The sequence below is a fragment of the Eschrichtius robustus genome, chromosome 19, assembly GCF_028021215.1.
Source record: "Eschrichtius robustus isolate mEscRob2 chromosome 19, mEscRob2.pri, whole genome shotgun sequence".
Lineage (NCBI taxonomy): Eukaryota > Metazoa > Chordata > Mammalia > Artiodactyla > Eschrichtiidae > Eschrichtius > Eschrichtius robustus.
The window spans coordinates 3,161,932-3,186,815 of NC_090842.1; the positions used below are offsets into that span (position 1 = coordinate 3,161,932).

At 51.3% G+C, this 24,884-nt stretch overlaps 2 protein-coding genes across 8 annotated transcripts in view; one reads left to right on the forward strand and one right to left on the reverse strand.

Moving 5' to 3' along the window:
- Window positions 1–1,247: 1,247 nt before the first annotated feature.
- Window positions 1,248–24,884, forward strand: part of MTHFSD (methenyltetrahydrofolate synthetase domain containing) — a 29,997-nt gene continuing 6,360 nt past the window's right edge. Inside the window, exons 1-6 of one of the 5 annotated variants that reach the window (XM_068529447.1) lie at window positions 1,248–1,318; window positions 15,667–15,770; window positions 16,342–16,455; window positions 18,694–18,807; window positions 21,571–21,661; window positions 24,616–24,728. In XM_068529447.1, coding sequence (XP_068385548.1) covers window positions 15,708–15,770; window positions 16,342–16,455; window positions 18,694–18,807; window positions 21,571–21,661; window positions 24,616–24,728 — 495 coding nt within the window. In that variant the 5' untranslated portion in view covers window positions 1,248–1,318; window positions 15,667–15,707. Of the gene's footprint in view, window positions 1,319–12,055; window positions 12,135–13,636; window positions 14,410–15,666; window positions 15,771–16,341; window positions 16,456–16,487; window positions 16,602–18,693; window positions 18,808–21,570; window positions 21,662–24,615; window positions 24,729–24,884 lie in introns of those variants that run through there. The other 4 variants (XM_068529443.1, XM_068529445.1, XM_068529444.1 and 1 more) reach the window with 4 other exon arrangements.
- FOXC2 (forkhead box C2) lies at window positions 2,858–5,735 on the reverse strand. 3 transcript variants are annotated; one of them, XM_068529104.1, is made up of 3 exons: window positions 3,831–5,735; window positions 3,555–3,611; window positions 2,858–3,234 (listed from the first exon to the last, which is right to left on the reverse strand). In XM_068529104.1, the coding sequence occupies exons 1-3, from the start codon at window positions 5,238–5,240 to the stop codon at window positions 3,226–3,228; spliced, it is 1,476 nt and encodes a 491-aa protein (XP_068385205.1). In that variant the 5' UTR covers window positions 5,241–5,735; the 3' UTR covers window positions 2,858–3,225. The 3 variants fall into 3 exon arrangements, 2 of the variants coding, with proteins under 2 accessions (XP_068385205.1, XP_068385204.1); XR_011071573.1 differs by having other exon boundaries at window positions 3,555–5,735; XM_068529103.1 differs by having other exon boundaries at window positions 2,858–3,611.

Sequence of the window (24,884 nt, forward strand, 5' to 3'; positions counted from 1 at the left end):
CCCTGCATTTTCTTCTCCCACTAACTTCTGATATTCACTTCTTGCGAGCAGAGAAGGGGAGTGGGCATAAGCGAGGGCCCATCGCAGGAGCCGGGGATGCAGGAAAAAATATGCCCGCTGCCCTGAAATGCCCTTGCACTCACCTGCTCATTTTAGATGAGAAGACCAAGGCGAGGGAGGGAAGGAGTTTGTTCACACAGCGAGATGTGCTCCTCTAACCCCTAGCCCACTGCTCCAGCAACTCGAGGATGCATGTCGCTACCGATTTTGGCGTCCTCGGGGACAAGCCACTTGAACCAGAGCAGTGAGGGCCGCCGGGCCACAGACCCAAGACTGGCGGTGGGAGAAGCCCAACTTTCAGCCTCTCTCCCTGAAAGCAGTGAGCCTGGGTGTCTCTCCGAGTCTTAACAAGAAGCGAGGCTACCCCAGTTGCGGCCTCTCCGGGGCTAAGGACAGCGTGCAGGATGCTCAGAGGCCACTGGGTCTCTCTGGCGGCCTTTATCTGTCAAAACTGGACCCTGGTTAGGGCCACAGTCTACCCAGCCAAGGCCAGTCGGGGACGCAGGCTTATCTCTGTGGGAAATGGTCTCGTTGTGGTGTTCGGGTCACTTCCATTTTATTTGCTGTGTCTTTGAGACCTGCCCGGCTGTATCTTACTGGGTCAGGAAGAAACGTGGTTATCAGACGCAGCTTCACGCAAACTGCGTTCAGTGGACCACAGAGCCGCCTCAGCAAGGAGTCCCGGCAGACCTGCAATCCGGCCCTTCCAGCCCCGACCTCCTTTCCCCTTTTCCTGAAAGGCCCTGGGCCTCCCGAGGAGAGCGGCGGAGGAAGGGGCGGCGAGCGGATGGAGACGTGGAGCCAGGACGGCCCGAGCAGTCTTTGCGCGACGGGGGCAGACGCGTAGGGTGGCGCGAAGACCAGCAAGGCAGCCGGCGGCGCCTGGGTTCCGCGCTCAGTCCCGGCGTCCGGTCTTTCCCACTCCGCGGAGCAACCGACGCCCCAGGCCACTGAGCCCCGAAGCCGCTCGGGCTGCCTCAGGCCGGGGCTGAGCCTGGCTCCGAGCGCAGGGCCTCCCCCCGCACGCGGCCGGCCTCCAGGCGCTTCCCGCACTCCCGGCCTCCGCGCCCCAGGGCCTGACTCGCCTCCATTCTGCCGCCTCCAGAGGCCTGGATAACTCCTCCAACAGTCCCCAGGTGGCCCCATTCCCAGGGGAATGGAAGGGCCCCTCGCCGTGGCCTCCGTGGCCTTCTTGAGCTACCCGCTCAGGTGAGCGGCCCACGCACAGCGGGGACTTCTTTAAGAGGCTTTCTCAAAGGTAGGAGACCCCAGCGCGGTGTCAAGGGCAGATCAGATCTCTGACCCCGTGGTTCCATTTCTCTCTCCACTGTTTTCCATGTGTCTCTGAGACCTCCTCTGAGTTCTAAATCTTAAGGTGAGGGCAGGCTTTCAGGGAGGACTCTGAAATATCTGGGGGGAGCAAAGTGAAACCCCAGTGCCCGAGTCCGCAGTGAGCGATCTGCGGCCCCATTCTGCAGCTCAGAGAATGGTCTCAGGGGTCTCTCCCTCCCTCTCTCTGGTCCATCCCACTCAACTGAGCACCAGGGACCCGGGGGCTCACCACTCCTGTGGTCATGAAAAGGAATAAAATGCAATCTTTAAGTCTTAGCCGGGTGCCACCTCTGGGGCCACAGATTGAAAGAATCTGTGTTGCACATATGGGGGAAATTATTATGCTCAAACTTCCCCCAATTCGATTTCAGCATAACATAGAGACAAAATGCCATGTTAAAAACAACATAATGCCCAGGTTACATTCAAGGCTACTGCATCCAGCAAGATCACCTTTTGGAAAATCATCATCTCCTGAAGTGTTAAGTTCACAGGAGCTGCACTCTAGGCAAGGTACAGAGTGCCTTCTCACCTGCTGGGCTGGGAAACTAATTCCCAATTTGGAGCTCTGGACCCCAAAGTCACACACAGAGACCAAGAGGGGAGTTGCGTGTTTTGGCCAGTGAAACAGATAGTAAAGCCATCCCCGCCCCTCCCCCGCGCAGCCACACCTCACAAAGGCTGCATTGCTATTTAAAATTTTAAGGACGAGGTATCAAAATTGAAAAGAAAAATAATCTATTATTTGAAGTCCTGGAAAAGTTGACAAATTTAAAACTGTAAAAGCATTGTAAATTATTTTTGAAGTGCGACGAGGCTTTAAAATTTTTCACTGCAGTAGGGTAAAGATTTAGAAATCAAATCCAGAAGTAAAGAGGTCAGAGATTCACCTCTGATCTGGTCACCGCCAGGGATGGTCATTAAACGGTACAGAATCAATCCCCTTTGGATTTTCGCCATCCGGGTTCAAATTCTTTTCTGGAGAACTATTAAAGTGGGGAAGGAAGTCCGTATTTTAGGAAACTGAGGAAAAGCAGGACTCCCCCTGGTTTGTTGTTAGCTAATGGAAAATGTTTATCCTCCCCTCCCTCACCTCCTAAATTGGAGATGGCTGAACACTGGGATGGAATGGCACTGTTTGTTTTGACTATTGGCATGTTTTTCTGCATTTAACAAAATGCATTACAGCAAATGTCATTACGCGGCTCACAGCCCTTCAGGCAGCTACGTCCAAGCAGGACTGTTTCTTGATTGCCTCAGTCAGGGTGGGATTCTGAATTAATCGAAAGCCTTTTCTGACACTAGCAGGACAACAGGGGAGTTCCCCCAGTCTTCTGTGATCATCTGTAGATGTCTACACATTTACCCACCTGTGTAACAAAAGTAATCAAAACAGGTGGATTTGTGAACACACCTGGTTTTTAAAAATTCGAGAATACAAACACACTGTCCGGACTTTGGGCAGAAAAACAACATGGGTTTATTTTAAGGCAAGTACAACAATTAAGACCACATAAGACAAACACAGGTCAAGTTAAATTTTTAGTGTTTTTTTTTTTTCTTTTAGGAATGCTGGGGGAGGAATCTACTATACAACACCATCACACTTTGTATATAAAAAGTATCAGATACTTGACTTCTTTATCCGCCAACAACAACAAAAAATAAATTATTTTCTTGTTTTGTAAAAGACCTACAACTGGGAAAAGAATTATATCTCATAATTGTACAGGGGGGAAACCCCGCATAGGTTTCTTGAATTTTCACTTTGGCCGTTAGAAATGGTCGGGCAAGATGAGAAATTATCCAGTGAACTCAACTTTAAATATTATATTAATGGCTCTGAAAAACAACAAAAAAATAGCCTGATTACAAATCCACACATTTGTACAGCACGGTTAGAGAAATTTAAAATTACACACAGCACATACATAATCTATAGAGACCCCCATAGACCTATGGGGGTCTCTACAGAGAGTCATTACTGGGTCGCTATGGGATTTGGTCCATAAGTTATAAGTTTTGAAACCCCGAGTGGAGCAGTGAGCACAGCCATCCTGGAAGGGGTGGGGGATTTTAAAATCATTATTCATTTCGTTGGGCCGCGTCCCTGTACTGGGGCCTCTTGGGGTCTCAGAAACGGGGCGGCGAATTAAAGTTACCTGCGGCTTCTTCGCAGAGGGCTGAGGCTGGCGCGCGCGCTCTCTCTGCTCCCGGGTCTGCGGAAAAAGCGGTGGGCAAGTTTGGGTTCTTTTTGCGTCTCTGCAGCCTGAACTGTTTGAGAGGGTCGCGTCTGGGAGGCGAAGCGAGAGCGGGCCAGGGCAGAGGAGGGCCGGGGCAGGTCAGTATTTCGTGCAGTCATAGGAATATGGAGCTGCGTGGCGGTAGAGAGAAGGCGTAGATCTGTAGGGCAGCTGACAGCTCGCGTTGCTGCTCACCTGGGGTTCCCCGAGGGTCGAGTTCTCAATCCCCAGCCGGTGGGAGTTGAACATCTCCCTGACGTGAGGGAAAGTCTGCTGCTGGGCTGCGAACGTGTGGCCGGAGAGGTGGTTCAGGTCCCCGCTGTGGTTCAGATACCAGGACGCCGCCTGGGCCGCGGCGGCCCCGGGCTGCGGCGCCGGCTGGGGCTGGGGAGCCGGCGGGGGCGGCGGCGCCTGCGGGTGGTGCTGGCCGTGATGCTGGTGGTGATGGCCGGCGGCGGCGAGCGCGCCCTCCTGGCCGGCGGCGAGGTTGAGGGCGCTCAGGGGCGATGTGGGGCCGCTCGGGTGGTCCGAGAGGGCCTCGTCCAGCGCTGGCGGGACGCACATGTGCGCCGGCCGCTCGGCCCCGGTGTACAGGCTCATGGCGCGCATGCTGCACTGGTAGCCCCCGGCGCCCGCAGCCTCCAGGCCCTGCGCGCACGGCTGGCCGTAGGCAGCGGGCGGCGCGGCGGCGTAGGGCAGAGCCAGCGGCGGCACCACGAGGCCCGCGCGCCCGGCCGCGGGGCTCAGCTCGCCTCCCGGCGGCGACGTTCGCAGCGTCATGATATTCTCCACGCTGAAGCCGGGCAGCCCGTTGGGCGCGCCTGCGTGGTGCTCCGGCAGCGAGCCGTCGGGGGAGCCGGCGGGCGTGGAGGCCGCGCTGCGTGGGCTGCCCTGCAGCGCACTCTCGGGGCTCAGCGTCTCCACCTTGGTGATGACCGGCAGCGCCGGCGACGCCGCCTCGCTCTTGATCACCACCTTCTTCTCGGCCTCCTTGGGGGCGTCCGCTAGCGGGGGGGCGGCCGGGGCGCCCTTGGACGCCGCCGGGGGCGGCTCCTTGAGGTGGGCCCGCTCCTCCTTCTCCTTGGGCACGTCCTTCTTCTTGAAGCGCCGCCGGCGCCGGAGGAAGCTGCCGTTCTCGAACATGTTGTAGGAGTCCGGGTCCAGGGTCCAGTAGCTGCCCTTGCCAGGTTTCTTGTCGTCGCGGGGGACCTTGACGAAGCACTCGTTGAGCGAGAGGTTGTGGCGGATGCTGTTCTGCCAGCCCTGCTTGTTCTCCCGGTAGAAGGGAAAGCGATCCATGATGAACTGGTAGATGCCGTTCAGGGTGATCTTCTTCTCGGGCGCGTTCTGGATCGCCATGGTTATGAGCGCGATGTAGCTGTAGGGCGGCTTCACGAGGTCCTTGGGCGCCGCGGGCTGGTGGTGGTGGTAGGGCGCGTAGGAGCGGCCCATGCCCGCGCCGTACTGCTCCGGGTGCCCCGAGTAGACACCCATGGGGCTGGCCATGCCTCCGTAGCTGCCCGCCGCCCGGTAGTAATTCTGCTCGCTCAAGTAGGGCACCACTCCCAGGGCGTTGGGGTCGGACACAGAGTAGCGCGCCTGCATGCTGCGTCCGGGACAGCTAGCCACCGCCTGCGCGCACGGACCGCGAGGAAGGCCCTACCAGAGCGAGCGCGAGCGAGAGAGCGAGAGAGGGAGGAAGGGAGCAGGCGGGGGGAGCCCCGGGCGCCTAGAAGCCTCAGGGGGGAGCTGGAGGAGGCGCCGGGAAGGGGCGCCCGCCGTTGGGCCGGGAAGGGGCGCCCGTTTTCAGCGGACCGGGCGGAGCAGCATCCTGGAGGGCGCGCCCGGGCGAACGCAGCGCCGGCCCCCGCTCGCTCGCCCGCTAGCTCTCGGGACTCGGCGGGTGGCAGCCCGGGCGGGCGGCCGGGGACGGAGCGGAGATGCAGCGCGCGCGGTCGACCAAGGCTGGCCCCTCTGTCCGCGTCAGGAAGGGGAAGGCGGCTCTCCAAGTCCCCCCAGCAAATCGGCAGCCGTGAGGGTCGGAGAGCCGGGGCCCCGAGTGCTACCCTGCCGAGCCCGGAAAAAGAGGCGAAGTCCCTTTTAGGGAATGGGAAAAGTTTCAAAAGTCTTCTTGCTGAAAGCGAGTTTTTACTTTCCTCCGGCCACGCCCCCTCCGGGAACTTTGGACCAATAACCCGGCCGCTGTGGGGACTTGGCACCAATCAGGACGAGGGGCGCCGGAATCCGTCGGCTCTAAGACCCAGCCGCGCAAAACCAGACTCCTGCAGCTCAGTCTTCACTTGAAAAGATTTTTTAAAAAGTTATATCTTATTGAAATTTATTTTATTATCACAGTTTGGTTAATGGTCCCACGTGCCCAGAGCAAAAAAAAAAAAAAAAACAAAAAAGAACACAAAATAACCCCGACGCTCCTTCGCAGATAAAAGTCAGTTTGAGATAAAAAATCGAATTGATTAATGTAGTCCAGTATCTCCCCAAAGACCTTGTAAGTAGCAAAGAACCTGGGACTGTTTTTCTTATTAATGAGTGATGAGGCAAATAATTAGATTTCCTAATTATCGGGGCCCAGGTGTAATGGCTTCCAAGTAAACGTGCTGGACTGGAATGGAGGAGCCTCCGCTGTATGTTGTCATTATTTAAGCAAATAATTAATAATCAACGGGAAGTTACCAGGTTCAGGGCAGTCAAGAATAACCTGTAAAGGTTTTAGAGGCAAATTATAGAAACCGAGTGCCCCTCACCCCAACCTGAGGAGGCAGGCCAAGGCGTCTATAGGGGAGAGGCGAAGTGGGGAAAGTAGCGACATCTTGACAATATAATCCTCTAAATTCGCCGTGGATTCAGTAAATCATCCACGACATCGGGAGCCGTTTTGTGGGGTTTGGGGAAGAGAGTGAAATCATTCTGTTCATTTCCCCCTTTCCCCTCCCGCGTAGACGCTTGCAGCCCACCAACTCCAGCTTCGCAGCGTGTCTCCCTTTTCCCAGAGATAAATTCCCTTTGACAGGCTGACTCCCGCGCTCCCCAAAGATGGGAACAATGCACCAGCCACCCGGCCCCGGGAAAGCCGGGTTCCTCTGCGCGCGAGGAGAAACCCGAGCCGCACCCCGCGCCCCGCACTCCGAGCCCTGCACTCCGCGCTCTGCGGTCCGCTGGGGCTTCGCGCTGGACGCGCGTCCGTAGAGCGGGCTCCCGACCGCCACCCCACCGGCTGGAACCCACAACCCTGGGCGCAGCCCTTGCCTCCAGTTCCTGGAGAAGCCCCTTGGGATTCTCCAAGTTAACTTTCTGTATTTCAGTCTTTTCTGTTTGGCTGCTGTTTGATAAGGTGATTTGGGCACTGGGGCTCCGCGAGAGGATGGGGTAAGCGATTGCAAATGGTTAAAGAGACCTCCGGAGATGGTATTATTCGGGATATCGACCAGGAGCGACTCGGAGATCCTCGCCCTTCAAAGCTTTCTCCTTCTCTCTAGGAGTCCCAGAAAGTTTGTTTATTTGTGGACTGAGTATTTATTTCTTCAACACCTCGAATAATCAGGTCCCCCTCCGCTCGCTTCCCTGAAGGGGCAGGACATCTATAAGACGGGCTAAATGCTGGTCAGAATTCTTCTGGAAGTTGTCGGTCCGGTTGGGTAGGGAAGAAGACTTCGGATAAAGCTTTTGTATTTCAGGATTCCTTTTCCCCTCCTCACTCTCCCATCAGTTGTTTATTAGATTCCCAGGAAAAGGGTTTGAGAGAATCTACGGCCAGTCTTAGTTTTGGGGGAGGTGAATAGAACGCATTGGGGATACTTCATTCATTTTCAATAACAGAACAAAAGAAAAACATTTATATGCATTATCTTTGAATGGTATTATCTCCTGATAAATTCAAAATCAAAGGGAAAGTACAAAATAGTTTCCTATTACCTCGAATATTCTGCTTCTGAAACATTCGCTATAATTTTTTATGGGTGCTCTGGGTTCTTTCTCTAACTTGAGTTTTTGGGGGGCAACGAAGTAAAATAAACTGCCCAGTCCTCAGCTCACAGGTGAATGGTTTGAGCGTTCTCCACAACCCTCCAACTCCCACTACAACTTTATTATTTTTTCATACCTCTAGTATTTTCACATCCATAAAAAAAAAAATACTCTAGCAAAAAGTGTCTTTCTCCTGGAGTACGTGACAGGCAGCCCGAGTTCTCACAATTTTACTGGAAATGCAAACTATTGATCAAGAAACACTCCTCAGTCTGTAGACTTCCTGGAGGAATATTATTTACTCTGCTTTTACGAGGTACTTCCAAAAAAAAAAAAAAAAGTCTTATCACTGCACAGGGCAAAAACCAAAATAGCTAAGGACCACGGAAAATAAATCCCGAAATGTCAGTTTCTGCCTGAGTTTATATTTCCAAGGGTGTCCAGGTTTAAACCAATGACATCTGAAAAGAACTAGGCTGAATGGCCTAAATTATTCCCCCCGCCAAAAAAAAAAAGTGGGATGGGAGGGGAAAAATCCTTATAATCAAGACAGAAAAGGTGAGAGAGACATTTTCCTTTGCCCCTGGAATTAGGTTTCTTCTCCGCTCGGTAGGACTCCGGGAGAGATGTTTGTTCAGGTTATTAAAACAACACCTTCCACACACCTGGACTTTGCAAAAACCATGTTTCCGATCTTTTCTTTTTCCTGCCAAGGTATTTTGGATTGGGGGCTGCTGATTTCTTCCTTTCTTGACCTTGCTGTCAGTGAGCCGAAAGCCAGATCGGGCCCCAGAGAGCCCTGTGCATTAGTAGAATAATAAGCGACGATAAAGGCAGAAGATATTCAAGTCACTGCCCCACCCCCGGCCCCGCGCCCCACCGCACCGACTCCTTGCCTGGGCGCCGCGGGCTCCTGCACCTGGAGGCGGCTCGGGCGGACCTGTGGTGTTGGCGCCACCTTGAGGCCCATCAGGGAACTACTCTTGAAATAGTGGGGCGGGGTGGGGGGAAGCTCAACCATTCCGGTTACAATGGAGGTGCTGACACCTTATGGATGCACCTTAGCATTGCATGGCAGGAATAAAGTTCAAAATCTCTGAGAGAGAAGGTAAATAAACTGTGCGCGGCGCGTCGATCAAGAAAAAAAAACATTCTCCATAGCTTTGCGATGTGTCAAGAACATGATGTGTTGGAAAACAGAAATGTCTTTGAAACTGCATGGGGAGCAAGAAATCCCCTCTAGAGAGACTCGCTGAGGTTTTAAGCAAATAAAACCTGCGCCTCTTAGGTGTCTACAAGTCTGGCTATATTTTTGCCAGAGCTGTTAACAAATTGCTCTCCTCCGTGTCTTCCCAGGACAGCTGTCTTTCTGCCCGATGTGTGGCGTGAGTTTCAGGGAACTCATCAAAAATGTTTGGGCTGCATGTGTGTGCCTGACATTGGCTTTAACAACCCTTAACTTTAACCAAAGTTAAGGGAGACTTAAAACACCTCTGCAGCCGCTTCTGCTTCTGAGGAACAACAGATTAGACAAGTGAAAGGATTGTTGTGTCTCTCCTCCCTATTTTCAATACATTTCTCTCCTGGGCTCATGAGGTTTTAGGGAAAGGCACCAGCAACGAGAGCAGTCTCAGGCTTCCAAAAGCTACTTGGGATCTTATGAACCCTTGAGTTCATCAGAGCCAATGCTGCTTCTTAGAAATCCATTGCAATCCAGCTCCTAGGAATTTTTTCCAGGACAGAAAGTGTGTCCCTGACGAAAACTGTCCAAACCACCGTTCACAAATGGTAGCACCATAAACAACAAAATAACAGGGGTAAGGACTATTCTTGGTTAAAAGATTAAAGAAACTGAACAACTAAATGCAATACTTAATCCTAGATGGAGGAAATTATTTTAAAACACTAATAGAGGAGAATACCTGGGGAAGTTTGAATCTCACGTGTGTATTAGGTAATAATCTTTTATCAAGGTTAAAATTCTTGAGTGTGATCATTGTATGTGGTCAAGTAAGAACATGTCTTGTTTTTAAAAGATGCATGTCAAAATATTTAGAGCTGATATTCATCATCTCTGCAACTTTTAAAAGATTCAACCAAGGGGGAGGGTGTGGACAGAGAGGAGAAGGAAAGAGAAAGTTATCTAAAATGTACTAAAATGAGGACAATTGCTGAACCTATGGTATGTAGACATTCATTGTTTATTGGTCTTGCAATTTCTAAGTTTGAAATTTTTCGAAATTAAAAAAAAAAACTTGGGAGAAAACCACCTTTGTTACTCTGGAAATTTAAAAAGGGATGTGACACAGAGCAAACATCTTTCCATGGAAGGAAATTAGGTTTTCCATATTGCAAACACTAATGTGGGGGCCTAATTTGGCCCCCAATGTCCCCTCTCCTTGTGTTCTGGAAGTTTCTGGAAAACAATCTTGAACAACCATGGAGTTTATCACATTAACTTGTGGTTGTTTTAAAAAAACAACAACAACCAAAAGCTGATTGTCTAAGGAGCTTATCTATCTTCATAATTCAAGCATCGCCACGATTAATACCATCAAAATTGCAAGAAATCCAGTAGAGTACTGTAGATGTTTCCAAAATAGAATATTAAAGATATACATATGTTTCTTCTTAAAGAGAGTCAATTGCATACCTCTCTCTGCTGCCCGTTTCATGCCAGTTCTATACAGTTGCCCTTATGCATGTTGCTATGCAATTGGTTGGCTTACACAGTGTATCAGTCAGTTGAGGCTGGTGTATGCTGCAGTAACAAACAGCCCAAGTCTCATTGACTTCGTCTTGAGCCAACCCCAGCTGGGTGTCACTCAGGAGCCTGGATTTTCAAAGGCTGCCTCTCCTGTCACCTTGGCAGGGGCAAGAGAGGCAGATTCTGCCCTGGGAATTAAGTGTCCAAGTGACACATGTCACTTCCATTCACAACTCATTGGCCTGAACAGATCATGTGGCCCCAACACACCCCAGGGACAGGAAGTTCAGTCTTCCCTGTGCCCAGGCAGATGGGTGAGCTGACTTTTGTTTAGCAGTCTCACATCTGCCACACATGTCCTACCTCTCCAGGCAGCTGGTGACTCTGTCTTGTTTCTCTCTGCAGCCCCAGTGCCTTGCAGGGTACCTTGGGGCATAATAGTACACAAGAAGTGTTTATTGAATGAATGTATGACTTTTCCAAGACTTTCCTCCCTAATAAATAAGGGAAAATATAACGCATGCATACTGTGTGCCAAGATGTTCTGCCTGTGACATCTCATTTAATCCTCTTTTGGGGTAGGTCCTGTTAATATCACCATTTTACAGGTGAGGAAACTTAGGTTTAGAGATCTTAAGTAACCACAAATTTTCAGCTACAAGTGAGAGAATCGGGATCTCTTAACCCATTAATTTGCTGCCTCTTTGAGATTAGGGTTAGCGTCTTAGAAATTAGAGTCAACTTAAAAAGTTAAAATACAAACTTCTGTATAAACAAAAATAGTCTATATGGAAACATACGTTTATGTAATTTCATAACTATATATACACAGTCAATAGCGTATGCACGAAGGCATGACTTCTGAACACATGACTCAGTGTCTATGAAATTTTAGCTTCTTATACCACCAACTTGCAAGCCTGTAATTAACCGGGTGGGGTAAAAGGATTCATTATCGGAGCCTGCAAGAAGCGACTGCTCTCTGGGAGGTGCAGACAAGGCTTTGATTGTTGGACAGGGCAGGGAGAGAAAGAGGTGAGGAGGCTATATGTTTTTCACCGAATTTGCAGACTGTGGGATGGGTGTTCTGAGCCCCAGGGAATACACCAGACTTGGAATCACCATCCTGCCTTAAAGTGACCACCGGGTCTCACGGTGACGATAAGCAAGGGAGGCCCTAGGGGGCCTGTAAAGGACCGAATGAAGCAGAGCGGCTCCCCAGGGGGAAGGGAATCTTCTAGCTTCTCGGGAGCCAGCCTTTGTTATTAGAATTATTTATTTATTTGTTTAGCACTTTAGGAGGGGTGTGTGTGTGTAGATGATGCAGGGGGAAGTCAGGGAACAGAAAATAAACTGCGGCATTTAACGTTTGTAGGGTCTCACAGGAGAGGGATCGCGGCATGGAGGAACAATCCAGGCCGGCTTCCCGGAGTAGGGGGCCTCTGGGGAATAGAAGAGGAGGTAGCTGTGTTTGAATTGGCAGTGGGCTCCGACAGTCCAGGGGTTGTTCACTCGGTAGCTCCCCAGCGCCCGGCAAACGCACGTCGGAGCAGGGGCTCTATGCTGGCCTGCTCAGAGAACAAACCCTCAGGCCCCACGCCCACCTCCCTTCGCAAGGCCCGCGGAGCCGCACGCGCATGCGCGCCGCAGAACGTTCCCACCAGGCCTCAGCGGCTACGCCACCGCCCCCACCCCCACCCCAGGCCAGTGCGCAGGCGCCTGGAGGGCGCGCACAGGTGTCGTCACTTTGTGCCGGACTCCGCTGGGGGAGCTGTCGCGCACTGACGGCGTCGCCATGGAGCCGAGGGCGGGTGAGGAGTCGCCGGAGGGACCACCTGAGAGACGGGCCGGGGACGCGGAGGGGCCACTGAGAGACGGGCGGGGAGGCGGAGGGGCCGCTGAGAGACGGGCCGGGGACGCGGGGAGGCGGAGGGGCCGCTGAGAGACGGGCGGGGAGGCGGAGGAACCACCTGAGAGACGGGCCGGGGCCGCGGAGGGGCCGCTGAGAGACGGGCGGGGACGCGGGGAGTCGGAGGGGCCGCTGAGAGACGGGCGGGGACGCGGGGAGTCGGAGGGGCCGCTGAGAGACGGGCGGGGACGCGGGGAGTCGGAGGGGCCGCTGAGAGACGGGCGGGGACGCGGAGGGGTCCCCGGGGATTGGGCAGACGGGACGTGGCGGGGCGGGCGGGGTCTCAGAGGGGTCGGAGGCGGGTGCGGGGTCGAACCTGCGGTCGGTTGCGACCCGGATACCCGACACTGTCGGTGAAGCAGGTGGGAAGAGGAAGGGAGACCATCTTCTGGGTACGTGGTACTGTCCGTGCGCCCCCGTGAGATGTGTCTCCCGTATCACGCCCTCTTTACAGCAGGGGAAACGGCGGCTCACAGCTGCTGGCAGGGGCACGACCGGCAGCCAATTTAACCTAAACGCTGGCGTCCTGCATCACAGACCTCTTAACGGATGGTTTCCGAGACCTCGGCTGTCCCAGGCCCTTCCCTAGGCCTTGGGGAGGCTCGCCCCAGAGCCCCTGAGCTTTGGTTATTGATTGCAGAATTGCCTGGCAAAGGTGTTACGAAGGCTGTTGGTGCCCCAGGGTCTGTTAAAGCCCGGTTCGACAACCCTGAATAAATCCACTCCTCCCTTACTGTCTGGGTAGCGTGGAAACAGCACAGTAAACAGGTGCCGATAGTTCAGTGGGATGGTGACAAAGACCTTTGGAGATGCCAGGAGTGACCTCAGGGCTAGAGGTAGAAGGAACGAGACCCAGGCTGACCTGTTGGGCAGTTACGGAACAGGGTTCATGCATTTCTCACATTAATATATGTCGCGTTTTATTATTGTAATTATTTCCCATGTTTTGGTAACTTTCCAAGGGCAAGAACCTGCCCTTTTATTCTCTCCCTCGCCTTGCAATTAGCCCATTGCTTTCTAAATGGGAGTCACCCGGATGTTTGTGATTTACTGACTCTGGAGCAAGGGCCCCAATGCCTACATCTCTGTGTCCCACACAGCACTGTGCACAGTGTTGGGGATATTATTGGACGTCTGGGTTGTTAGTGACAGTGATAAATGTAGTAGCTTTTTAATAGTTGTGTCGATGTAATGGTTTCTGTTTGAAAAAGCAAGCAGTGAGCGTGCTCTGGGTTCCTCAAGGGGGGAGGGTCCTAAAGGAGGGACGTCTGTCTGTGACCGAGCACTCAGAATGCTTTCTGGGGGAGGTGGCGTTTCAGCTAGGCCTGAAGGGAGAGGAGGGGGAGAACCTGGGAGGCGAGGGGAGGAGAGGAGGTACAAAGGCCTGAAAAAGACAGGGGGACAGGTGTGTGGGGCTAGGTACCGGCGTGGTTGGGCCACTTTTTGAATTCGATGTGAGGGTGACAGGAGATGAGGCTGAAGCGGCCAGGAGAGCTTTGCAGCTCATTCCACACCCTGTGCCAGGGATCCTCGGGGCACTGGAACAGCATGGAGGGGAGACTTCCTGGAGGTGGTGCCGAAGCTGGGCCTTGCAGAGTGAGGGTTTGCCTGAGGGACAGGGAGTAGAACAGACTTTCCAGCAGAGACCAGCAAATGCAGAGCTCCCAGCAGGAAAGAACAAGCCAAGTGCTGGAAACTGCCAGCATGGCCCTAGCCAGGCCAACAGTAGTATAGTCTTGGCCGGCATCTTTGGAGATGCGCGTTCCCTAAGTACACTCGAATCTGCATTCTTGATTTCTGCAGTGGTTCAGAAGCACAACTAGGGTCAAGAGGCACCAGCAGTGTTTGCAGGAAGTCCAGGAAGCTCTGGGGTCTGGCTGTGAAGGGCCTGGTATGGTTGCTTTTCCAAGGGAATCTGTGTCTAGCCTGTGGGCATAAGCAGTGGAAACCTTTGGCTCTGGCCCTTAACGCCTTAAAACTACATGTAGAGGTTTAACAAATCACTGTAAAATGGGCAAGGGCTGTAAAGGCACACATCGGTAACAAGGTTGGAAACCACCTGTTGCCCATCAGTCTTGAGTAAAATTTGACCTGCCCGCATCGTGGGAAACTGTGCACCTGCAGAAAAGGATGGGGGTCCTTTTGTATACCATATGGACCAATCTGCAAGATAGTAAGTAAGTAGCAGCAGGGTTCAAAGCAGTGTATGTAGCTGCATGTATAGCACACCCTCTTAGGGAAAGAAGATGAGGGCAAGACTGGAGTGTCTCCAGTGAGAAGCCTGAGATGCCTGGGGAAGAATTCACTAGAACAAATAGGTGCACTGATTGCCTAGGGGGAAGGGACCTGGTACTCGGCAGACAGTGAGGAGAGAGGCTCTTCATTATAGATGCCCTTGTATGTTTTAAAACTCCATTTACAAAAGAATTAAGCTTTTAAAATGTAATTTATTCACAAGATTCAAAGCCACACAGTTCGTAAACGTTTATGGTAAGAAGCCAGCTGTCAGCCACGTCCCACCAGCCAGGTTGGTGCCCCCAGCTCTCTGGCTGTGGGGCTGCTCCCTTGTGTCACTTTTGAGCAGCCTCCACTCACGTAGGGGAGACGGAGGACTTGAGAGGTTGAACCTGCCCCTCTCTCCTGCCTGGGTGATGAGAGGTGCCCCATCACACCAAAGTGATTTGAAACGAACTTCTGTACGAGTGCAGGGATATCTTTGTGGACTAAGAAAAACAAAAATTCAGTGAATATTTTAAAATTGTTTGTATGAATGTGCTGATTTTATTTTTTCCTGCGTAACTGGAAGCTGCTTTTCATAGTTCTCCATTCCAAGAGGGGCACATGGTTGATGCGGATTTTCTTAGGACTCTCCCAATCAAGTCATTAAGGAATATTTGTTGCCTAAAAATCCATTACCAAAGTGAGGTCTAGAATAAAGATTCCCGCAAAAAAAGGGGATTGTAGTTGGTAATCCAAAATAGTAGCTGGGTTACGAATCACTTAGGTCTAAGAGAAGCGAACAGGACTTACAGCAGGAGTGCAGTAATCACAGCTGTCCCGAGACCGATAGACTGAGAGTGAGATCACAGAGCCTTAACTGAGCAGAACTCGTATCTCCACGTTTGGAGTTAGGAATGCTTGGGTCCATGGCTTGGGTTGCGTTTGTTCTCCCGCCGCTGCAGGTTCATAGAACTAGCTTAATTAACACTTGGGTTACATTGAATTTACACTGTGTTTGGACTATAGCAGTTTACTGAGGTGTAAAAACTTATCACTGACCCTAGTTTTTCGACGTAGGGATCAGAAGCCCTAGGTTCTGTCTGGCGGGGCAGAGCTGGGGGTGCAGCGGGAGCAGGCGGGCCCCGGGCCCCGGGCCTGCTGCACCGTGGGCTTCCTGTCTGTGAGTTCATCAGTCACACCCTTTATTGCCGTAGGTGTTTCCAAGCAGGACATTCGTGAGCAGATTTGGGACTACATGGAGTCACGAAATTTAGCTGATTTTCCCCGGCCTGTTCATCACAGGATTCCCAACTTCAAGGTACTGAAGCATTCCTGGAGCGCTCGCAGTGAAAGCAGGACACCCCTAAATGAGTAACAGTAGTAAGACAGTTACCATCCTGCTTCACGGTGGATTTGAACGCGGTGAACAGTGAGCGAGTGGTGTGAAATCCGAGCCAGCTGGCCGGGGTACTTTTATGCTTTGAGACGTCCTTCATCTTGTTACTTAACCTTCGCTCTCGAGCACCTCTTGCCTCTCTGTGCAGGGTTGGTGGGTGGGTTGCACCTTGCCATGAGGAGGTGCTAAGGCTACTGTCCCCCGTTTGGTACAGAGTGAAATGTTTCTCCTGGCTGGAAGCGTTCGATCGTTGTGGTGCCTTTTCACACAGTTGGCTCCTGAGGAGTGACGGGCTCTGAGAGGGAGCCCCAGCCAGCGAGGCTGGCTTCTCAGCCCTTTCTACCTGGCTGCTTCCTTAGACATTTCTCGGGTGACCCCAGACCTGGTCTCACAGTTGGCCCCCGCGCCTGCCTGGGGGAGATGCTGGAGCATCAGGCTGAGGGTGGCCCAGGGTGGTGGCCTCTTAGTAACGTGCACTTGCATTTAAAAACAGGGTGCTTCTCGGGCCGCTGAGCATTTCCCACGTTTGCAGGCGTTCAAAATGGCCAGAACCATTAAAGTCAACCCTGACGCACCCCAGAAAAATGCCCGCTTCTTCGTCCTCGACGTAAGTGCACCTTTGTCTATCTGCCTAACCAGGGCTCTTATCTGGCTTGCCAAAACATCAAAGACCTCGAGGTTTTTGCCAGAACACAGGAAGTTAAAGTGGACCCTGATAAACCGCTGGAAGGCGTCCGGCTGCTGGCGCTGCAGGTAATCCCATTCCCTGAGCCTGAGCCCTGGCTGCTGAGCGGCCCACCTTCCTCAGGTGGCTGGCAGGCGTGCACAGTCCCACATGTGGAAAGATGGTGCTTCTGACTCCCTCCGGTGCAGAAAGCGTCCTTGGAGTTGTTTTTTCCAGGACCGTCCAGAACTCTTTCGTTGTCTGTCGGTCAGAAGTCCTGAACATGTCTGAATTCAAAGAGAAAAGACTGTGAAACCGTGACTTTGAGGCATCCCAATTATAGTGTACCTCTCCAGAAGCGAATGATTGCAATATATTTCATTTGCTACATTTGTAATACTGTAATTCTTTGAAACTTGATAACCCATGAGTAAGAGATCTGATAAATGAGTCCCCAAAATATATGAATTAGAACAGTGTTTCTTAACTTAGCTATAATAGGCCCCGTTTCAAGAAGAAAAATTCCCCCAGGGTTGCTTCAATTTGTTATAATTTAATAAGTATTAACATAAAACTTGGCATAAATTATAATGCTCAGGATCTTATGTGACTGTAAAACCAAAGTAAACATGTAAATTACATATAAACAAAACTATAAAAGCAGTAAAATTCAGATAACAGCACTCATTTAGTGTAATGGCTGATGTTGTTTTGCTGAAACAAAACACCCTTTACAGTGAGTGTAGCGCTGCGTGTGGCAGTGTGGGGTCTGTGGGATTCTGCTGTATGCCACCAGGCCTCGGGTGGCGACTCAGTTTCCCTACAACTCCTAAGAATCCTTGATCTGCGGGCGCCTTTCATCCTGTGTGGAAAAGTGCATACCTCGGCAGGCAAGGATAGTGATGCGTACGGCCGCAGATCACACCTGGGGGCACAGCTTCCCGGGCTTGACCCCAGACCTTCATTCGGTTCTAGAACCTTTTCATAGTAAACGCCCTGATGGAGCTTTGAGATCCCTGGGCCTGAGCACACTGGCTGTAAGTCAGCACCCCTGAGGAGCTTTGAAGACTCTTGCCAGTGTCCGGTTCTGAGTCAGGCTCGAGTGGAACTGGACATTGGGGAGTCTCAGAGCTCCCCAGGGCACTCTGGTATACAGCCAAGGGGCGATCAGAGTAGTGTGCAGTATACCAGGATCTGGAGACTGCAAACAAAATCACCCACCTCTGTCACACTCAAAAGGAGAGTAGCATGTACTCGTTACTTTTGCTGAAATACTCTTCTTGGGGTTGAAAACCTTTATTTAAATAAGCCAAACTGTGATTTTATAGGTCTTTTATTGGTCTCAGGCTGTCATCTCCTGCACAAAAAGTAGAATATGTGATCTTTTACATGAGAGAGTTTATAAATTTTATGATTGCCTCATGGCCCACCCCTGTGTAATCTGCAGCGGTGTCCTTGGGCCTTGTTTCTCCAACTTTCTTGCGCATCAGTATTACCGGGTGGGCTTGTTAAAGCAGGTTGCTGGGCCCCACGGGGCTTCTGATCACTTCTGACAGGCGTCCAGGGGCTGCTGACGCTGCTGGCCGGGGGCCCCCACTTTGAAAACCCCTGCCCTGGGGCTCGCAGTAGGTATTTGAGAACTAAATAGAAGAAGACGGTTATCAACCCAGGTCAATATAAAATGCTGATTGTAATGAGCACTGATCTCTCAGACTGTGATTTATTGAGCAGCAAACTAGATATAAGTGCTTGATGGGGTAATGTTTTTAATGTGGCTGTGTAATGCCAGCTTCGAGGTAAAACATCCCTGTACCTGGGTAGTGCTTAACGCTGGGAGCAGAGGGCACAGGCAGGTTATGGCTGGAGTTTCCGTGAGAACAGACTGCATCTGGATTTGCATTGTCCTTTGCACCTGTACGCATTTTGAATGGCAAGTAGAGTTGAGTCAGCGAGCTTCACAACCCCCCTGCCCCTTTATTCTGAGGCGGCTAGTGCAGCTGCTCTAGGTAGAATTGGCCCCTGTGTTATTCACTTGGGTTTGCAAAGCAACTCATCTCCTTGGCGCACACCCCAAAATGCAGGTAATAGTAACTTGCTTCTGTTCCTGCAATGTTAAAAATATACACAAGAAAGTTCCCATCTTAAATTTTGTAATTTATTCATTGTCTTTTCTTTTAAAAGAGCAAAAAAACGTTGTTGGTTCCAACACCACGACTGAGAACGGGGTTGTTTAATAAGATCACCCCACCCCCCGGGGCAACTAAAGACATCTTGAGAAAATGTGCCACCTCTCAGGTAAGTTTGAGAAGCAACACCGGCCACAGGGAAGAACCGTTCTCATCTGTGACTTCTGGTGAGTTAGAACAGTGTAAATCTGCCAAGGTGAAATCTGTGTGTAACAAAGCCAAATGAAGAGTGATGTTAAGTATTCAGCAATCTTGTCATTACAGGAGCCAAGCAGAAAAACTGCCTGTAACTCGGTTTTTCTCTTGCACTAAGCTGAGAAATAGTAAATTCCCCCGTTAAAAAAGAAAAGGGAAAGCCAATTTTCCAGTACTCTGACGCCCTCTGGTGTTAACTTTTGATGCTGTTCAGTGTCCTATAGCATTTTCTCAGATGCCACCAGAGCAAATGGGGACACAGGGTAGAATTTCCAAAATATGTTCAATTGGAAATTGCCTTACCAAGTGCTAAAGTAATAATGGCTTTAGTGATTTAGCAATATGATTTTCTTCACTGCCTCACAATGCCAGAAAACCAGTGTGTAAATATTACATTAGAGTGCCTTATAATGGAATTTGTCTAGTATTTTATAGATGAAGAAATAGAATTTGGTGACTTTTCAGAGTTCTAGAGTTGACCCCAGGTCATTTGATTCCTAATCCAGTGGGAAGAAGAAATAGGGCATCAAAATATTCCTTTTAAAAAGGGATTTTCCACTTAAGTCTAGTGTATAAAAAGTGAACGCTTTATCGCTATTTATTGATAACCTGTCTTATTGCAAAAATAGAATTTGATGTGGCATACAAAAATACATATAGTAAAATAAGATAATAAAATACACGTAGGAAAAAGAACAAAGGGAAAATAAATGTAGAAAAATAAGAGATAACCCTGGTTCTGGTCAGTGTTCAAAGTGCCCACCCCGTGATCCCCTGCAGTTGGCGGTCGTGGCCACAGATCTGAGCCCATACTTCCGAGAGCTGGCAGGGAATGTGATCTGTTATAAGTCGTAGGTTCCGGACAGTGAAAGCAGCCCCTTTCCACGTACTGAGGTCCAGGTCAGACGTGGCTGTGGTGCTGGTGTAGTGGTCTGTGTCACCCTTAACAGCATCCCACTCCCCTCTGAAGGGTGACCGACATGGGGCTCGTTGCCAGGAGGCCCTGTGAAGTGCCAGCACTGGCTGGTCCCGGCCTGGGTAAAGCCAGACCAGCTCTCACAACTGAACTTGCATACAGACTGAACTGTGTTTGGGCTCTGTTGTATCATGAGATACCGGATGGAAATCAGAGATCCAGGGCCATGAACCTCAGAATGACAGAGTGCAGGTAAAGGAAACCAAAGATTTTTGTTTTCTTTGTGGCAGAGGAAAAATGGCAAAGTAGAGAGAGACTCTTAAAGCCACATGTAATGCAGATGCAAATTTAGTACGATTATTATTTAGGTTGCCAAAGCTTAGTGGTGAAATGCTGCCACCGTGCATATCACTGTAGGAGACTGTGATGTAGCCTTACTTCTTGGCAGATAAGACTCTGAGTTTGTCCCTCAGCCCCCTGCTACTGTCACACCCCAGCCACCTGTGTCTGCCATCGTTGTCTTTGTATTTACTCTTTGACTCAGGAGTGTTCTGGTAACCACCCCAGAGGGCAGACAGAAAGGTCTGTTAACTGCCTCATAAGTCTCTCTGCCCATCCGGTGACTCTTGGTTGAATAGAACAGGATTTTGGAGAGTCAGGGTGACTCCTGGTTGCTCACGCTGTGTCTGGTCAGACTGAGCAGGTGAGGCTGAGCCCCCGAGAGAAGAGGGGACCTGACAGACAGGTTACAACACAGAAAACCCCAGGCGGGTGCATGCTCCCCAAGGCTGCCAGGCACCAAGCTCACTGAAATGGGCTTGAGGACATGGGCCGTGGGCAAGAGACCTGCCTGCGTGGCCGCTGTGAGCTCAACAAAAGACACGCTTTCCCGCAGTGGGGGCACCGCGGGCCGATGACCGCGGTTTGATGGTTGGGACGCCCCAATCATGGTACCGATCCTATAGGGACTTGTCACGTGCTTGTCGACAGGGCACCGTACCGCATCCAGCGACCACTGCTGCCGGGTACTGGGCCGTGCAGCATCCTACTCTAGTTTCCTAGATTTCCCTGGCGCCCATTATCAGAATCATGGCCACAGGAGCCTCCCTGTGCTTCGCACACAGGCCTCCATTAGTTAGCATAAGTGGGTGTGCTTTGGGTGCTTTTTGGTTGAGTAATTAATATGTTAGGAGTGATCAGCTGTTCACACAGAGAGAGGCCTCCAGTGTTTCACAGTGAACTAATATGTCACACACACTTAATGGCCATGTCTTACGTGCTAGACGCTTTACCTGCGCTCTGTCATTTCATTCCAACGTGTCGGACGAGGCAGGGCTGGTGTCCCTGTCTTACAAAGGAAGAGACTGAAGCTCAGAGAGTTTCCTCCTGTTGAGGCCACAGAGGAGAGGGATCTGGACCCAGTTCTTTGTGACTCCCGAGCCTGTGTTCTAATCACTGTGCTCTCCTGCCTCTTGGAGGAAAATGATTTGTTGAATATTATGAAATGAATATCCTGGTCGTTGTGCTATCAGTTCCTCCTGATGTCTTTGCTGGGGAAGAATGTGGGGAATTGTCTTAAAATGGTTCGGATCCGTGGTTTTCCTGAGCTGCCGCTTCCGTGATGCTGCGTGTTTGCTGTGGGATGGTGCACGTGCTTGCTTCCCTCGGGAGGTTGTTCAGACCCTGAGTGCATCTCCCCGTGGGTTATGAGACGGGTGGTCTCTCTGCCAGGGAGCTCTCAGGCCGCGTGTCTGTCCGCAGGGCGTGAGGAACTACAGCACTCCCGTGGGCTTGGATTCCAGGGTCCTTGTGGACTTAGTGGTGGTGGGGTCCGTGGCTGTTTCTGAAAAAGGTAAGATTAAGAACAGAAACTCTCGGATGTGACCACTTACCCTGCAGCCTGATGTTCCCCCAGCGCTCCGGTCGCCTTTCAGACATTGATGGTGAGTAATTTCAGCTTTCTGGACGCGTGCCTGGCCTGCATAACCACTGCATCTATCACTCATTTTGAAGAATTAACTCGGTCCCTCCCACTCTCAGCCCCACTCAACACCTTTACAGCATTTTCACTTTTCATAACAGGAAAAATAAAGTGAGATAATCTCTCTTCAGGTGGTGAAAGATTTCCCCTCTGTTCTTAAGTTAACTGGAACTGGAGCTGAATTTATTTGCAGTGCGTCAGTAAATAGTTGGTTTTGGAGAGCCTCCAGTAAGTGGAGAAACGTTGGGTTCTGAAGCTCCTTTTTGTTGTGAAGCAGCGGCCTCCTGGACGGGGCGGGGCGTCCTGAGCCTGCCTGTGGGGCCTGGAGCTTCACCCCGCAGGCCTGTGAGCAGGGACAGGGCAGGTCGCTATGCCAGCCTCTGCCCTGGGCTGAGCCACCCTCAGCACTCGTCTCGGGGGTTCCCGAGGGCCTCTTCCTCTCTGCCCTGCTCTGCCCCAGGCCCAGCTGGGTGCTGTTGGAAACGAGCTGCTGATTCTGCGGCAGGGTGAGCACATTGCAGAGCTGCGCTTGTGTGGTGTGATTGGGACCCCCACCCTCGCTAGGAAAGCCTTCTCCCTCCTCCCTTCCCGCCAAGAGGATGTCCTGAGATGCTCATCCTCAGATCTCCCTTTGGAAGTTAATCGGCCAGAGCCAAGTTCTTCCTTCAATAGAGGTTCCGAATAAACAGTTGGCGAGCAGTGCTCTAAATCATTTGTTCTGAACCCCGAACGTCGTGTTTTAAATGTTGGCCTTTAATACCATCACCTTAAACTTACTCTTTTCTCAGTTCCTGCTCTGAGCTACTGTGTGAGATGCTTAGGAGTGAGATGTTACAGGTCTTTATTCCTTGTCTTCCATGTATTCCCAGTTACAGATGCTTTACCTGTGTTCTCAGGGACGGGCACACATGAGCACACGTGTGCCCACTGTGTGCCGGATGCCAGGCCGGCGCTGAGTGGGCTCTGCTGTGGGTCCTCAGTGGGTGGGAGGAGCGGACATGGGAGCTGAACCACGATGCGACGTGCTCAGTGCTGGAAACAGAAGCCGGGGTGGACGTAGTGGGGCTCAGAGGAGGGGCTCGCCAGCTCGGAGCAGGGCGACCTCAGAAGAGGCCTCAGGGTTAGCTCCTATGCGCCAGGCGTGTTCGAGGCAGGTGGCGCAGGACAGGGAGAGGGAGTGCCGTGGTCATGTAGCATGACCCTCTAGTGTCCGGGGCTGTCCTTCCAGAGACCTGAGGCCAGATGCCGGGAATTGGGCTGTACTCTTTTGGCAATGGGAAGTTAGCAAAGATTTCTTCTTTTAAAAGGACACCAGGAGTTTTCTTTTTTAGTTCAGGATGTATGAAAAAGAAAACAATGTTTTGTAACTGTCACTGTTCCGATAACCCCCTAATTAAAACAACAAAATCACCATGCATGTGTTTAAAAAATGTGGATAGCACAGAAAGCATTGCCTGGCCACTTTCCCTCTGCCTGTCCCCTGATGCCCACAGAAGTATCAGCTGTTGTGGTGTGAGATACAGGCGTCTCGAGTGTTCTGTGTGCGGGCTGCGTGTTCATGTTGGTTCTGTTTCCGCACTGACAGCGCTCTGTGCCCTGCTGCCACTGCGTCTGCGTCTCCAAGGGCTCTGCCCGTCAGCACAGAGCTCAGCCTCCTCCTGTTCATCAGCCCTGACTGACATACATTTAAGTTATCTCCAGTGTTGGTTTCCGTCTTTCCCTTGCAAATAGCGCCAGAATGAGGTGTAATCTTATCATATGCTCTAGGGGTACCTTTGAGGACTATCCGTGGGATGATTCCTAGGAGAGGAATTGCCGGACCAAAGGGTTTTTAAATCCTGATGGATGTTGCCAGATTACGCACCAGAAAGTGTGCTCACCTCACATCCCCACACCATCTGCTTGCGTCTCTCCCTCTTCTCCTGTTAATAGCTAGAATTATCCCGCCTCAGTTTTCGTGTCTGATAGTGAACAGTGGTATTTGAGTTGCCTCTTCACTTGCATCTGATTTGGGTGAGCTTGAACGTTTCTCCTGTGTTCAGTGTCCATCCGCCTGTCTCTCTCTGGACTCTTTGTACCCTTTGCTGTTCTGCTGTTGAATTGTCTTTCTCTTGCTTCTTTGCATGCACGGTTGAAGGCTTTTCATTGTAAAAGTAGCTCAGTCAGGTCTGAATCTTACAAGGACGCATGAGTGATGGCGCTCACACGCTTGGTGATGATGCTGACGTTACGTAGAAGGCCTGGGCATCCTACCAAGAAGGGGAACTGGATGCGGCTGGGAGCTAGCGGCGTGCTAACGTCCACCGTCCACTGTCCTGCGTTCTTTTCTCCTGCTTAGCTTGTCCTTCAGCTTCAGATGATGAATCCTTTTCTTGTGCCGCATTTGTGAATTTGCAAAATAGCACTAGTGCTGCTTAAACCGCCTCCTTCCAAGCTGTGGGGCTGCGCTGGGTGAGTCCTTAGTGCTTTTACAAGGCAAGGCTGTGCCGTCTCACAGCCATGTCCCTGATTTAAACTTTCTGCTTTCCCTCCATGATGAAAAAGATTTGCCTTTAGTAGGAATTTGTTCTTAGTGTTTTTAAAAACTACTGTTTCACTACTTTTAATCGTAAACATAAAGCTCACATAAATGCAAGCTCAGTTTCCTTGGTAAAGGAGAGGTCTCTGTGTTTAAAAGGCTCCACGCTCACTTCACTGTGTGTTAACCACTGTACGCATTTAGTGTGGCTCTTCCTCTGTAACTCCTCTGAGTCCACGATGAGAAATGTAATCCTGCGTGGTTCCCCAGACCCCACAGAGACGCTGATCCTCTGCGTTGTTCTTAGGCTGGAGAATTGGGAAGGGAGAAGGCTATGCCGACCTTGAATACGCCATGATGGTGTCGATGGGAGCGGTCAGCCAGGGGACGCCGGTGGTCACCATCGTCCACGACTGCCAGGTGCTTCCTGGGATCAGGCCAGCAGAGCTACTGCTGCTTACCGAGAGCACGGGGCGGGGCGGGGCAGGGTCTCTGCCGTCACTGCCTGCCGTGTCAGGCGTGGCGTCGCTCAGCCAGGCTGGATTCGCTTGGTGCGGCAGCTCGGCCTTGCCCACG